We start from the raw sequence: 17,324 nt of genomic DNA, 5'->3' as shown, positions 1-17,324 counted from the left end.
GACCACACATAGAAGTTATTGGCAATATATTTTTAGGGCGAGCTGATCTAATTTGGTTTTCTTAAACATCTATATATGTATTTGAGTAATTGATTGTATAAGAAAGAATTTCACTGCATGCCACAAGATTTATTTATAATCAGGAAATCATCAAGTTCAGCTTAAAATACTGATTAATTGAGCAAACATGAAGAATCACTTACCCTAATACCGTGAATATTTCGGATAGCGAAAGCGATCTCCCTACGCAGTTCCTTCTCATCGAACTCCATTTTTACAATCTCGAATGGAAACCGCTCGTGGAACAAGCGGTTAATCTTGGCACCGCCCGACAGCTCGTTCGTGTTGATCTGCGCCGATCCAGAACCTTCGATCGTTCTCTCGAAGTCTGTTTGCAGTTGCTGGATCATTCTGTTGCGGATAATTGTTTTGATATTATATAACTTTTTCAACTTTAAATTTTTATTAGTTTTAACATGTTATGTTCACATTTTGTTGTGTGTCGTTTTTTTTTATACAAAACAAATAAATAACTGTCCTGTAGCATAACACTATTTACCAAAGTTAAATTACACTTCTTTATATCATGCAAATTGCATTAGTAATAAGTAGGTAAAGGGAAATAATAATTAAAAAAATTAACAAATAACAAGTAAGGAATATTCAGTTTTATTAAATCCTGGGAATGTTAAACTTGTACAGTTATTTGAAGGACAACATTAAAACAATGAAAATCATTCAAAACCTACACACACTATCACATCTTTACCTGTACATAAGAAAGGCGCTGACAAAATTCCCCAGAAAATAAATAATTATTATTTAAAAATTCTGAATCCACTTAACACAAAAATATAATAATCTTCAATATTTCAATATATTGAAAAAAATCTAGATATATAAATTTATAATCATACATTTAATCTGCTACTTTAAACTCCCACAAAAAAAGCAACTCACTGCAGCATAGCCTTAGTCTTGATAGACGGATCATCAGGTCGGAAGTGCTTGTACTGTTCCACATCCTTCTCGAGCGCTAACAGTTGCTTCTGCAACTTATCCCTTAGACCTGGAAGCGTGTCTCTGATGTGGTTCGTGAGCTGCTGGTTGAGCACTCGCTGCAGGTACGGTGTGCCAAGCCGGTCGGCTATGTGGCGGTAGGATGGGTGGCTGGAAGGTATATGTTATTTTAATTATAGTGTATGTATAAAGTAAGTAATAGAAAGTACGTGAAGGTAATCAAAGTTTATATTGGTTAAAGGCCCTGTTAGTCTAATTGTTACTTTTTGATGCAAATTTTTTGTCATCTTAACTGAAATACGAGCTAAACACAACAAGGGCCACTATTGTTTTTAATCGCAACTAGTTAGTAAACAGATGCAACTGATTTAGTGTAAAATGTATTGTTAAAATCTTAAATCAAAAATAGTTACACCGTTTTTTAAAGTAACAACAAAATTACATTCTTTTTTAATTTAAGAACACTTGATAAAAATTATCGTGCCATGACTCATGATGTAGTAAACATTCAAGAAGTATATTAAAACTCGAAGACCGATATACTTAGAAGGCGTTTACATATGGTAAACGAAAATACGTCATCGCTTATTGATTTATAGACACCACATTCTCTTATATTTGTTTAACATAACAATGTATATTATTAAATGGAATTATGTTTCAGTAGCGCTGGTGGTTTCAGTATCTTTTCAGTATTATTTATAATCACGACGCTTCTCATTTTACTTTTATTTCCTTTCAAAAATTTAATCTCTCTGAAGCATCTCCTTTGCTTTATCAAATTGATATAATGCATAAAACACCTTCAAATCTCTACTAATTTTCAAAATACATAATGCAATATTAAAATACCATAAGATGTTTAAATGAAATACACGCATATAATAACGTCCCAATCATTCATGTAATGATAACCGATAGAAGTAGTAAGTGGGCGTGAGCCATGTCGCCACTGATTCGTCGTAACTAAAGTCCAATTGAAAAATACAATACATATATACATTGGTATAATGAATGCTACAAAATCTTTACTTTTGTTCGCTTCATAAACATGTAAATTAATATAACCTAATTAATTTAGCGAATTTCTAAAATTCATCTATCGTGAAATTTATTTATTGAATTATTTACTTATTCTAAATCACATTTAATTGCATTATTATCTTTATTATAAATAGCATTATATTAACTGCAATTCAGAATATAGATCCAGACAGATAAACATTTAGTTCACACTATCAATTCAAATACGGTTGTCGCTTGGTTACAGATAATAAAAATTTAATACTACGTATTATCATTGCTTGACTTGAATAAAAACAAACATATTTCTTGCTATGCGGCGTGAACCGATAAGAAAACAATAATAAACCGGTGCGCGATCAATGAACAACGCTTAAATTTTGTTTATCCAATACAGAGTTCAATATTGATAAAATCTATTTTATACGTTTTTTTTTTTTATATTAGGCGCATTTTACAAAGACCGAAAGTGTGTAAATAAATAATCATACATGTTTACGTCTTTATTTTTTTCATTAAAAAAATCTACAACGCATGTAGGTATGATAATAATCGTTTATACGTCTTTACTATTTTAGGACAAAACCTCTTATTATCAATTTGTAGTTTACATTACAATATGCACCAGCATGCTTTTAAACGTTTTTTATGAAGTTTTCCATCTAGCCCTGCATAATTAAGTATGCAGCAGCTTGTTATCGAGCACGTCACACGCATTCGTACCCTCGTCCATAATATCCAGCTTAGCCTGCTATATCCATTATCAAACTGTAGAATCATCTCACCTAAGGAAGAACTTCCTCTCCGCAGCCAGAGCGGCGGATATGTCCTTGCGGCCATCGATGTCCTTCTGCGAGCGGTTGACGACGCCGATGTACCCGCGCCGCAGCGGCAGCAGCTTGTTCTCGAGCACGTCGCGCGCGTCCGTGCCCTCGTCCATGAGATCCAGCTTGGTAATCACACCGATTGTGCGCAGACCTACAAGTATTCTCGATTTAGTTTATGATATATTTCATAATAATTACATAAAAGCAAAAGAAGTCTATTTATTTAAGATAATTAACGGCTTATGTTGGATATCTAGAAAGGATTTTAAATATTTACCGTTTGATTCTTTATAACAGACATTATTGAAGATGTCGAATTAGATACATTAAAATATTACGTAAAAATTATATCAATAGCACACAAAAAGATACAAATTGAATTTGCTAATCACTGTATTCGAGTAGTCATACAATTAGCGGAAACCCGGTTACATCATAGCGTAAGGTCAGTGGAAAACCTGCAAAAAAAACGAGACATTACCTTGAGGATCCACTTCTTTGGCAAGTTTAAGGGCATCGCTGTTTGCCAGATCGGTGTTGGCTGGTGTAACAGCGAGAATGAGGCAGGATTCGCGCTTGATGAACTGGAAGATCATGGCTTTGATCTGCTGTTCGATGTCTATGGGCTGGTCGCCGATGGGCACCTTCGTGAGGCCGGGCAAATCGATCAACGTCAAGTTGAGTACTGAAAATAATTGATTCAGTAAACATGTAGTTCATTCTTCTTCGTCTCTTTTGCATGAAAGTTTTAAAAGTTCACTGAAAACTAACGACCATAAACGCTATAAAACATTTGCAATTTGCTTCTTTGTGATCTAGACCCGAGTGTACATGTTTGCATTAGTTATGTAATAAATTCGAATGTGTGTCTGTATTAGCGGCAATTTGTATAATCCAGTAAAAAAACATGTAGGGAATGTATGAAATAGTTTCAGTGCATACTACTCTGTACATAATACTTTATGTTTTTAGTTGGATTTATTCTCGCAATTATATTATACCCTGTAGGCTGTACCTATTACGAGTGAACTTATAAACTTGAAAATTTTATATAGCTATATAACATTTTCAATTTTATATATATATATAAAAAAATGAAACCCGTTTTTCTTGGTCACGACTCACGGCATCACGCGTGAACGGGTGGGCCGATTTCGATAATTCTTTTTTTATTATATTCCTTGAAGAACAAGGATGGTTCTTGTGTAGAGAAAACGTAAATATGTACCACGGGCGAAGCCGGGGCGGACCGCTAGTTTGAAATAAATTATGAACTTGTGAAAGATATATTGGAATTAAATTGTTATATGAACTGAATCGATTTATTAAGTTTTAAATAGGCCACCATTTCATTCATTGTATTGATAGTAATTTGTACAAGTAAGCGGATATTTTGTGAATGACTCAGTTCCAAGGAAAACGCGTCACTCCGTATCTTTTTATTGTATTGACATAGAAACTTGAACTTCTCACTGGAGCGTGATTCGGCCGTTGACCTTAAGACTTAATGATTTAAATTTAAGGTAAATAAGTGAAACAAAACAATCTAGTTATAAGTTATTTTATATTTATTACAATGTGTGTGACGCGAGCGTTCTCTTAATAGTCCGTTTTCTTATGGGCATGCTTGTATGGAAAGGTATACATTTTTGAGTAAAGCAATGAAATTTGGTTCGAATGTTGTACTCGTCCACCTAAGCCCAAATCGCCTGGTAGCCAGTGTCTACTCCCCGGCAGAAGGGAGGGAGGGGGGGTTATAGAACAGAGCGCCCGGCGCTCGGAAAAAAAATTCTGGTGGATTCATTTGGCCCTTTGAGTCGAGTTTGGTGTCGTTATCAGGTAACTAGATGATGCCCGATTCATTCCCCATACCAGTTTTTTAGGGTTCCGTAGCAAAATATGTCACAATCTTTAAAATAATAAACTTTTGGCAGTGGCAAAATCCAAACAAACCAGTATATTTTTATATTTTTGTATCAAACTTGGTTTATAAAAAATACTGTCTGAAAGGCCATTTCATGCAGATTATAAAAACATTAACATGTAACATATATCTTACCATTTTCAATGTGAAATAAATTATAGAAAGTACAGGAACGTTCGTCAGCGCAGCGTAGGGGACGGCTAATAGACCTGAAAAATAAGCAATAACATAAAACAAAAACCAGTGAAGTGCGAGTCTGACTCGCCCATCGAGTGTTTCGTACTTATTTGTCCTATACCATGTTATCTTGTCTGGTAGGACCTGGTTAACTGATACACACACACTTTCGTCTTTATAATATTAGTGTGATTTTTAATCATCTTTAAATTATAAATGAAGTCAGGTAACATTGTTAAAAATAAAGATATATAATAATAGAACGTTTTTGTATTTATAATAATGACAACCACCTCCACAGTTACATAATTCGGTACATTTGAGCTGGCGTATAAAACACTTCAATCTGGAATTGCAAGATTTCACGCACCGACATCTTATCAATTCAAAGCTTCTCTTTTCTTTTTATTTCAGATGGGCAAGGAATATTTTGATTTTTTAGGTCCCTAAATATATACAGCCTGTAAAACTGCACTTAAGGTGTGTTGTTTAAGGGCTGCTTCTGTGGGAGGCAAATTTTCGATTTGCCTGTCCGTTTTTGTTAAAAATTTGTTTGCGACCCTCATTTACTGTCACAGCGGGGTACAATGTGAAAAATAAACATGTACTTATAATAATTATAAAAAAAAATATAAGTTCTGGATAAGAGTATCCTTGAAATATCGTGACCGTCCTTACCTATCATGCATTGTAATCACAAAATTTTCAATTTCACTGTCTGCATATTTGTCACTGTAAAGTGCTTCAAATCCTCGTGTGCCATTCGGATATGCCTTCCATACCTCAAATGCATGTGTACCTATAGTTCTTTTAGACCTTTTAGCTTGGAATACATGATATTCTGTACTAGCCATATCTGTCGACTGTTCTTAACATTATTTTGGCTACTACTACTATATCGTGTGTTCCAAAGCTAGAAGGTCTAAAAGAACTATGTACTACTAACTAACTACTACTAACTACTAACTAACTACTATACACATGTATTTGAGGTATGGAAGGCATATCCGAATGGCACACGAGGATTTGAAGCACTTTACAGTGGCAAATATGCAGACAGTGAAATTGAAAAGTTTGTGATTACAATGCATGATAGGTAAGGACGGTCACGATATTTTAAGGATACTCTTATCCAGAACTTATATTTTTTTTATAATTATTATAAGTACATGTTTATTTTTCACATTGTGCCCCGCTGTGACAGTAAATGAGGGTCGCAAACAAATTTTTAACAAAAACGGACAGGCAAATCGAAAATTTGCTTCCCACAGAAGCTGCCCTTAAACAACACACCTTAAAGGCAGTTTTACAGGCTGTATCTATTTAGGGACCTAAAAAAATCTAAATATTCCTTGCCCATCTGAAATAAAAAGAAAAGAGAAGCTTTGAATTGATAAGATGTCGGTGCGTGAAATCTTGCAATTCCAGAATGAAGTGGTTTATACGCCAGCTCAAATGTACCGAATTATAGTATAATTGTGGAGGTGGTTGTCATTATTATTAATACAAAAACGTTCTATTATTATATATCTTTATTTTTAACAATGTTACCTGACTTCATTTATAATTTAAAGATGATTAAAAATCACACTAATATTATAAAGACGAAAGTGTGTGTGTTTCAGTTAACCAGGTCCTACCAGACAAGATAACATGGTATAGGACAAATAAGTACGAAACACTCGATGGGCGAGTCAGACTCGCACTTGACTGGTTTTTGTTTTATGTTATTGCTTATTTTTCGGGTCTATTAGCCGTCCCCTACGCTGCGCTGACGAACGTTCCTGTACTTTCTATAATTTATTTCACATTGAAAATGGTAAGATATATGTTACATGTTAATGTTTTTATTTTTTGCATGAAATGGCCTTTCAGACAGTATTTTTTTATAAAACAAGTTTCATACAAAAATATAAAAATATACTGGTTTGTTTGGATTTTGCCACTGCCAAAAGTTTATTATTTTAAAGATTGTGACATATTTTGCTACGGAACCCTAAAAAACTGGTATGGGGAATGAATCGGGCATCATCTCGACGACGCGGTTGGCGCAGTGGTAAAGTAACTGCCTACTGAGCCGACGGTCCCGGGTTCGATCCCCGGTCAGGGCAAATATTTGTGTGATGAACTCAATTATTTGTTCTTGGGTCTGGGTGTTATTATCTATATATGTATTTATTAAATATTATATTTATCGTCGCCTAGTACCCACAACACAAGCCTTAATTGAGCTTACTGTGGGACTAGGTCGATTTGTGTAATAATGTCCTATAATATTTATTTATTTATTATTTATTTTATCTAGTTACCTGATTACGACACCAAACTCGACTCAAAGGGCCAAATGAATCCACCAGAATTTTTTTTCCGAGCGCCGGGCGCTCTGTTCTATAACCCCCCCTCCCTCCCTTCTGCCGGGGAGTAGACACTGGCTACCAGGCGATTTGGGCTTAGGTGGACGAGTACAACATTCGTACCAAATGGCATTGCTTTACTCAAAAATGTATACCTTTTCCCATAAGAAAACGGACTATAAAGCAAAGGAAAAATAATTATATATTATTGAAGCATATGATGAACGCATTTCAGAATGTAATTCCTAGAATTAACGTAATTCATAATTAGGTGGACGATTTACAATTACGCAAAAAAGAATAAGATACTCATATTGATTGATAGTCAATACTACACTCACCGGCACGGAATCTTGGCCACTTGAAATTTTTGCGTAAAATAACACTATTTCTTTTCTACTACAAAATTCAATAAAAATTTAATCAAAACTAGTTACTTTAATGTTTTTACTAACTTTTAGTAATAATTGGAAGTTTATAAGAAGTACTACCGCGTAGATATGAATTAAACAAGAATTTACGGTTTTCATGTGAAATTTAAATGATTTCTTCAAAAATGCACAAAAATTAGAAAGAACGTTCCCATAAAAAAAAATTGAACCTTTTAATATAGGGTGTTTCCTTCTCTTGCCTTGAACACTGTTTGCATCCAGTCTGACATACTCCAGAAGACATTTTTGATGTCCACTTGAGCTATAGTGTACCAAACGGCCCCAGCTGTATTTCTAAGCTCATCTAACATTGGTGCTGGGTTGGAATCGAACTTTATGTTTCTTTTAAGCATGTCCCAGATGTGTTCTATTGGATTAAGATCCGGGCTACGAGCTGGCCACTCTAATTTTTCAATAATAATCTCTTGAACGTTCTCATAAACGCATCGTACGTCACGCGGACATGCGTTATAGTGTATTAGTAGCAAATTTTCTTCACTGATAAACCTGTAATAGGGCTGAACATGTTTCTGGAGAATTTCCTCGATGTACCTGATCAAATTTAAGCCATTATCTACGATAACTAACTCTGTGCGAGCATCGGAACTTATACCTCCCCAAACCATTATTGACCCTCGATGAAAAATCGCAGTTTGAGTGTGGTGATGGGTGAAAACCTCTCTTCTCGTCTCCTCTATACTGACTCTTGGCTATCAGAAGCTCGTAAAGTGCCTTAGCAGTCATCTGTGAACACCTCACGAGCGCACTGGCTGTGGGTCCAGTTCTCATGTTCTCGTGCAAAACGAAGACGTGCTTCTCTGTGATGTCTGAAGAGTTCTGGACGGCGTGCTGGTCTGCAAACCTTCAAATTAACTTCCTTCATTAGTCTTCTCACCGATTGCTCACTCACATTGATTATCCTGGTGTTTTAGAGCCGGTGGCGTATCTCAAAAACTGTCAGAAAGCCATTTCTGAGTATCTCTTGAACAATAAACGGGTCTTATCGAGCTGATGTGCACCTCACGCCTTCATTTCCTGGTCTGCACGTGTAGCTGCCAGTCTCCTGGTATCTTCTCCATGCATAGTGCATTGCTGAACGTGGTACGTACTGTACATTAGGTACTTTACATTGCGGCAGTCATTGGTCTAACATTATGATGGCCTGAGCAGGTTGTTCAGATGTTAACGGCATTTTTTATTGTTTGTTATGATCATTGACTATAGTACAACAATAACAATGTCTTAAAACGGCATTAACGATATCGAAAAAAATTTAATACGAACAATTCGTAACTTCGGCTTAACCGCACAAATCACAAATTTCGAGTAACTCTTAAAAAGTGGTAAAAGTTTATTCTCAAACTTAATGATTTCTTACCATAAAATTTAACAAATAATATGTTAACATATCTGCATACAAAAAAATCGTGAAAAACACTTCAAACTTTTTTTATTGGCAAATTTGTAAGTGGCCAAGATTCCGTGCCGGTGAGTGTATTTTCATCCCTGATCCGGCAGTCGGATTCGCATGGAGCTGCCCTTTAAATCTAAAACGCAATAAATTCCACGCATGCGCTATAAACGAAACAATCGGGCTTTTCATCAATATTTCATGACACTACATTTCATCTACCGCGGACTTTTAGATAATTGAAGTGCAATAAATTCGTCATCATCCATATATTTTTTTTATATGAACCAATGAATAAATTGCTGAAATTCAAAGGGGGAAGGTTCAACTTTTGAAAAATTACACCAATTTTACTGCTAAGGTCCAATATAACGATATGCCGGTTTCTTACCGGGGCTGGGGTTGAAAACATTTGGGTAGCATTCATTGCAATAATACATATATATTTACATTTTCGATGGTTCTATACCCATATCTTTGTGACATATTTTATGTATCGCTCACGTTTCGCAAAAGTATAAAGTAATATTTGAATTATTTGACACTCATTAATAAGTATTTTAATAAATATCCAGTTCACACGATGCAGTTTTAATTTTCATCTAGAATGTTTCAGAAACAGTTTTGTATTTCTTACATCATTGTATCAAGAGATAAGATAACACTCTTGTGCTTCTGTTTTGTGTCAACATACAAATGAAAAATAAAATGAATAAAACATGTGTTCAATAGAATTACTATAGCTATATAATATAAGAAAGAAAGGTCTTCTGTATTTCCACCGTAAATAGGTATTTATCACAAAGAAATGTAAACATTACGAGGCTTATCTCTTATCAAATAAATCAAACTGTAGACTAAAGATCACGATTGTAAATAAATAAAAAATAAAAATTTCATTAATATGCTTCATAATTCCTAGCAGTATTCAAAACGGTAAATTGAATATCATGGTCTTCATAACATTTGTAAAGCCATAGATAGCGTGACTAATATAGAATTTTACGTAAAATTAGTATACGTAATACAGTAAATTGTTTTTACTTTAAAACAATCCACTGATGTGCACCGTATCCGCGATGAATAAAAACCCAATAGATGTAAAAAAAAGCCATTATTTTTGACGCAGTTTTAATTATTGTAACCAAAAAAGTTTTAGTTTACAAAAAAGACTAGTAGGACCACAGCCTTGCGCTGGAATCTAGCAATTTTCACGTTTAAAATTATGGACACACTTTATTTTTTTCGTTCTTACACATATGAAAAATAGCTAAGCTTTGTTTAATTTTGCAAATACCAACATTACTTAGGTACCTATATGTTTAACTATATGATAAATTTATATATTTTCCAAATACTTTTTCATTCATAAAATAAATTTCATATCCCATAAAATGTATGGGTACGAACAATTATAATTATTTTGCGATATAGTGCTATTGATAATACATTTAGGTCAGAATCGCATCCGACATCTGTTTTGCATAATAAATATTGCTCACTAATCTTTCACAATCTCATTATGTTCGTACTTAAAGAATCAAGGTTTTAATTACATGACAATGTAACTAATACATAACCTTTCCTGTTTTAGTAATGACATATGAATATCATTTATATTAGGTACTAGCAAACCGGGCGAACTCCGTTTCGCCACCATAGACACTTTTCTTTGCTATAAACCTCACGGAGCCCGAGACCTTTCCAACGAATGCAAAACCGTGGAAATCGGTTCGTACGTTCTGGAGTTATAGCGTCAGGAAGGAAAACTTACTAGTCCGGGATACATCGCCCATTTTTGCAAGTGATTACTATCAAGCTAATTTTTCGTGAGTAGCTTTATTTTGATGAGATGCCCAATAATTTCATGTACGAAACTCTCGATTGTGGTAGCTTACAGAGGTAACAAGGATAAAAATTTTTGATTTGACGGTTCTCAAATATTTATTACGCAATTTGTAGGACAATATGTCTGTTGAATTAAATAAGTATTAAATAAGTGAAAATAAAAAAATCAGCTGGTTAGTAATCATTTATGATGACTTCGTTATCGATACACATTGGAGAGGGGGACTCTTTGATCAAACCATAGATTTTGTAGGACAAATATTTTTTCGAATAATTTAGATAATTATCTTGAGATTGAACAAAAAAAAACATTCAGTTAGTAATTAATATTTGAGAACCATCAAATCAAAATATTTTATCCTTATTTCCTCTGGTAGCTACCACAATCGAGAGTTTTGTACATGAAATTATTGGGCATCTCATCAAAATAAAGCTACTCACGAAAAATTAGCTTGATAGTAATCACTTGCAAAAATGGGCGATGTATCCCGGACTATACGACTTCACTACATAGTATAAAACAAAGTCGCTTTCCCTGTCCCTATGTCCCTATGTCCCTTTGTACGCTTAAATCTTTGAAACTACGCAACGGATTTTGATGCGGTTTTTTTTAATAGATAGAGTGATTCAAGAGGAAGGTTTATATGTATAATAAGATCCATTAAGTAGTGGAGAAGTACTGTTATTTTTGAGGTTTCTAATGTGATGTCGTAAAAAATTACATTTATTCCGCTTACATTGCAAACGCAGGCTGAACCCTACGAGTTTTATCAAAATAATGTACTAAGTATTATACACATTGAAAAGGTCTACAGAAAAGTCCGCGATGGTATATGTCTATCTCTTATGGATAACCCACAATAACTTTTTTTTGTCATTTACTTTTTACGACAAATAATGGCTAATTTTCGAAGCGATTTTAACCAATACAGCATTAATCCTTAACCAATTAAATACCATGGATACATTCACCGTATGATTTAAGTGAATATTTTCGAAGATATTACAGATTTAAAAATTGCAGGACGTAGCGTTTGCGGCCGCCCGGCTATGTATTTTATACCCGTGCGATGCCGGAGGCCGGGAGCGGGCCGCTATATTTTTATACCTATACAACGTTCACAATTTTTCTGTAGTGTATTTAGTACATATCAGCATTGCACCCGTGCGAAGCCGGGGCGGGTCGCTAGTATTTTTATATAGTAGATAACTTTAGGAGTCTACCTAGCATTAAAATTTTAAGAACTCATCATCCTTTAAGATATTAATGAATTGTAGTCACGCAAAACTACCAGACGATCGCATAGTTATCCCTTGCATAAAATCGAGAAAGAGCACCTAAACCAACTATGTTAACCTGTGACACAGTACAAATATATTGTAATACTGTGCCTGTGACAGATATACTAAGAATCATACAATTAGTTATCAAGAAAACCATTCCTTTTTGTAACATAGTTTTGATTTTACCGTGATTCATGTAATTATAATTATCGTGTAATCTTTGAGTATTTCGATTCAAAATTATCTCTAAACACACACTTCCGATTAAGCATCATAAATATATGTAAAGTGTAATATGATGGTGTTGAGTCATTGTACACTTAGATTATACCATTTATGGCGTCATTTATAATCTCTTGTCTACTTATTTCAATACCACTTAGGTAGCATGTTTTATAAAAGGTGATTCCTTTACAAATGTTCATGCCTTGAGGAATCGATTCCCGGCAACGAGCCGAACAAAAAATATTATACATTAAAAAAAAGCTTTAAAACAATTGTGACAATAATTAACTCCAACATTAAAAGAATATTCTTCCAAATGGATTATTCATTTAATAAAATTACTTCATGAAAAAATCATATCCCATTTCGTGCAAAATTTCGCGTAAGTATACAAAACTAATTTTTTGTGCATTTATAAAATGATGCTGTGCCCTCAAGGGCGAGAGGGTGACCTGCATAGCATTCAATTAGAGTTTAATTGATACGAAGTTCGAACATACGAATCAAAATCACTAAGGTGCATATCATGAGTGACCTCATTTACACACTTGACATCGGACCTTTAGTACAAATCGTATTATACAATCGTCGTATCCTTATTTGGAATACGTACCTATTGCGATAAAATTTGCGACATAGCGGAAATAAATATTTTGTCGTGTTAAGTGTCTATATATGGAAATCTCAGAAACAAGTACCGTATATTATGGTTGCGCTCTCCCTAGGTCGGGATAATCTCTCTACTGCATACATACATGGCTATATCCATAGCATAAATCCCAAACTATGCATCTAGCTAGCATTTTCGAACATGAAACATTATTCAGAGGTGAATAAAAAATATATATTTCATTGATTTCATTTGACTATAATATGAAAAGTGTAAAAATATTTATTTAAGCAGAAAACATATATTAATCAGTTCTAAAGAACCATTAAATGAAATTGGTTAGTTTCAATAAAAGTCAAATTGTGTCCATACCTATAAAAATAATACCATATCATACCATACCATAAAATTTTACAAATTATTTAAAGAAAACTTCATGTTTCTCTCATGATAGAGTAAGAGATTTGCACACTTATTGAATCAAATATAAAAAAAACTACTTACCATTTGGCGAATAGACTCGCAAGTTGATAGGCACTGGGGAAATGCCTTTGTTAGATCCAGTGATGCGATCTGTCTCAGATTCAATCTCAGAACGTACTTCATTGAAGTCTGTGAACTTTTTGCCCTTGCAATGCAGGAACTCGGCATATTCTAAAAACAAAATAATACAATAGACATATTGCTACTATTTCATATTTCTATTGACTATGTTATGGGCTGTTATCCAATCTCAACCACAAATAAACAGTTTTGTACATGAATGAACAAAAAATATCTTGATTTTACAAAATAAAACCACAAATATTTAATTAACAATTTTAATAATATACTAAGAGGATTGATAGACCTTACCTGCATTTCCATTTATTAATTGTAGAATCAATGGTCGTCTGGTTACAATACCAGATCCACGGGGTAAGAAATCCCTATAAGAAAAATACAATTTGAACATATCATTGTGTTAACGAAATTTTGTATGGGGATAAATTAACTTTTGTTGTCTGTAACTTTTTATTCAAGTAAAATGCATGTGAAACTGCTGTTGTTAGATAATAATTATATAATTTGATGAGGTATATGACAGGCTCATTTTTTTGGTAAAAACAAAAATGTATATAAAAATAACCCTTTTGTATAGCGAAACATGACATTTTTCAATTATAGTCTTCTATAATACATATTTCAAAAGAGGAAATTTATACATCATATTGCTGTAAATACTCTATGAATATTTGTTCAATTGGGAGAAGTAAGCAGAAAATTTAATATACCTACACATAGAGAAACTAAATTCAATTTAATATTTATCTTCTGTATGTGTGCGACTGAACCAATTTTAATATTATTTTTTTTTTTTTGTGTTCTGGTGGATTGTGGAAGGTGAATTTGAGTATGATTCAAATTTACAATCTAGATGCAAGTGAATCTAAGAAGAAAAACCGTATTTTTTATCATTTAATAATCAAAATATAATTTAGATGTACTTCACAAGATGTGTTGATGATTATAAAGCTTTCATTCATGAATTTAAATAGGGGTCAACAAGCATATTGATAATTGACAAATAGTAATATAAATAATGTCAACTGATAAGAGAATAACTTCCTATACTTTACTCCATTATTCATAGTTAAGCATCATATCCATGATACTATCAAATTTATTAAAAATGACTGAATACCTAATTGTTGTAGATAGAAAGAAAGACAACCTCATAATTTCAGGTGTGGAAATATAAGATAAAAAGTATAAAGAGACAACATATTACAAACAAGATAAAAATGAATATAAACAGAGAAGTAGTTTTTTTCTTTGCTCAGACAAATCCATGTAGGTATACTAGATTTTCCAAACCATTGTCTTAAACAGTCTATAAGTCTAATATTCTGTCACAACCTTTTGGAGGTGTACAATGTATAATAAATAAAGTTTTCAATGGATATTTTATTTCATTCTCATAAATAATTACAAACATTTATTGTTTCAATGAGATTTGTTTACTTTGTAAAAATTGTTCACTTTGGGAATTATCTGTATGATAAAGGGTATAACATAATAATTTAGAACTCATCTAGTCCTCAATTAATAATCTAGAATTAGTTTGATACCTTTATTATAAAGTTATTTTGTACATCAGATAGTTGTGAACTATAAAAAAAAGAAATTTGTCTCCCTTAATATTAGGTACTTGTTTAAATGTATAGACAGAAATATTTTGATCAGTTTTTAAATTGTTAAAGATTTTTAACCCCTGAAGTTTTACAATCAACAAAGGCTTTGTCTTAAAGCTAGTACATTTGATGAGTTTTAGTACTGACATTATTTTCATTGAAATTTAAATTATTTGTAAAACTTTAAATTGACTCGGATATTGTAACTGAACGGACAAAGCATTCAGATTTGTATTGTCTTTTAACCGTGTTCCATTTTTTCATAGTGGAAAATCTCACCTGCCGACAAAATTTTCTAACACTGAACTTTTTCCTGCTGATTGACCACCCACTACCGCAATTTGTGGTAGATCTAGGGACATATGCACACCCATTTGAACAAATGCATCTTGCAATTTGTTGACAATGGGTATGAGCTGTTGCATTCCAAAATTTCCAGACATTTTTGCTGAGAAACATCAATATTCACCAATATCACAATCACTAATTCATCATCGAGACTTCACATCATCGATAAACTGATATATTTTTCAATATGGTGGTTGGTGGGTGGTTATGGCAACCTACGTTCCGTTTCTCGTAATAAATGTCAAACATAGAAGGATGAAAATTATTTCTGTTATTTCAATATATAGTCGATATGTCGATATATTAATGCAAATTATTAATTTTATACAACAAACTATATATACTGCAACATACTATAGAATAAATGATAGAAGGATTTTAATTTTATCCGGCTCCGGATTTTTTTTTTGTAGGTACCTACTTAAAATTATTAAATAATTGTCCGAACTCTTCGCACAATTCTTCGCATATTATAATAATCAAAAAATATGATTTTGATACAGATTTTGCAGAAATAAAAGCAAGTTTTTTCAAGGTTTACAAAATCAATACTGCGTGACATGCGCAATAAATATAGGCCACTATGATGTATAAATATGTACTACCAAATATTACGCACGTCGTTTAATTTATTGAGAAAAATATGTATTTTTGATAAATTTTCAATGAGGTCTATATTATACTCACATACTTATGAAAATTATGAAATTAAAAAAAATGTATTTGAATATTGGACTAAAAGGTTCATACAAAAAGGACTTTCTTATTTTTTTTATAAATTATATTACTCAACAAATTCCTTGTATAAGGCTCGAAATGATTTTTTATAGAATCTACGTGCATGCTATTTTTTAGTCATACTTAAAACGTAACGAAGCCACATAACGGTATCGCCTATTTCAGCAGTTTTGAAGTAATATTAGGGAAAAAAGGATTTGGGGCAAAAAAATATATTACTACATACCTGCCCACAAAATTTTCAAGTACTGAACTCTTTCCTGCAGATTGTCCACCAACGACTGCAATCTGGGGTAGATCTAATTGCATATGAACTCCCAGTTGCGTGAAAGCATCTTGGAGCTTATTAACAATTGGAATCAATTGTTCCATCCCCATATTCCCGGCCATGGCTGCCGGATATATTCGATCTCCTCCTTATTCTGCACTTCTTCAAAGATCTTCACCTACTGATTTTCGTTCATCAATATGACGATATTCCTATTGCGCAAGCGTAGAACTGGGCAGCTGAATATTATATTTACCTAGTTATCTAATATCTTGGGTTGAAGTTTGAACCTCAAAGAGCATACGTTAACAATTAAAAAAAAAAGTTTCAGTTACTTCATTCAAACATAATTATTACAATACTGTATCTATTTAGCTTTATTAATTATTATGCTTCAATATTAAAAGTCAAACGAAATCCTAAATAATACATTTGCATATTCGTGCGAAACGATTAGTAAGGCTACATAAGGAACATGCACGCATATGTGAAAAGTGCATTTACTTTTCGCCTTGATATTTGTGTATTCGCGGCAATCAAAGGGTAGACGAATTTTTCATGGTTAAATTTATATGTTCGATTGAATATGGAGGAGACTATAGAACACGCATTTGCAATTAGTGCACTTGCATGCAAATTGTAAAAAACAGCCACCTCACAGC

General features: G+C 33.1%; 1 protein-coding gene across 10 annotated transcripts in view; it reads right to left on the bottom strand.

Annotated features, from left to right (window-relative positions):
- Nucleotides 1–16,799, bottom strand: part of shi (dynamin-1 shibire) — a 32,690-nt gene extending 15,891 nt beyond the window's left edge. For 6 of the 10 annotated variants that reach the window (XM_089714182.1, XM_089714175.1, XM_089714181.1 and 3 more), the window contains exons 1-7: nt 15,588–15,865; nt 13,990–14,063; nt 13,639–13,788; nt 3,352–3,555; nt 2,829–3,021; nt 961–1,170; nt 204–411 (exon numbers count right to left, since the gene is read on the bottom strand). In XM_089714182.1, coding sequence (XP_089570308.1) covers nt 204–411; nt 961–1,170; nt 2,829–3,021; nt 3,352–3,555; nt 13,639–13,788; nt 13,990–14,063; nt 15,588–15,751 — 1,203 coding nt within the window. In that variant the 5' untranslated portion in view covers nt 15,752–15,865. Of the gene's footprint in view, nt 1–203; nt 412–960; nt 1,171–2,828; nt 3,022–3,351; nt 3,556–13,638; nt 13,789–13,989; nt 14,064–15,587; nt 15,867–16,620 lie in introns of those variants that run through there. The other 4 variants (XM_089714184.1, XM_089714185.1, XM_089714183.1 and 1 more) reach the window with 3 other exon arrangements.
- Between the last annotated feature and the right edge of the window lie 525 nt (nt 16,800–17,324).

This window comes from Colias philodice, chromosome 3, assembly GCF_061535455.1.
Source record: "Colias philodice isolate Cphi_HAF_F1 chromosome 3, ilColPhil1 Martin Lab GWU primary, whole genome shotgun sequence".
Classification (NCBI taxonomy): Eukaryota; Metazoa; Arthropoda; class Insecta; order Lepidoptera; family Pieridae; genus Colias; species Colias philodice.
This window is presented reverse-complemented; position numbering and strand designations above follow the sequence as displayed.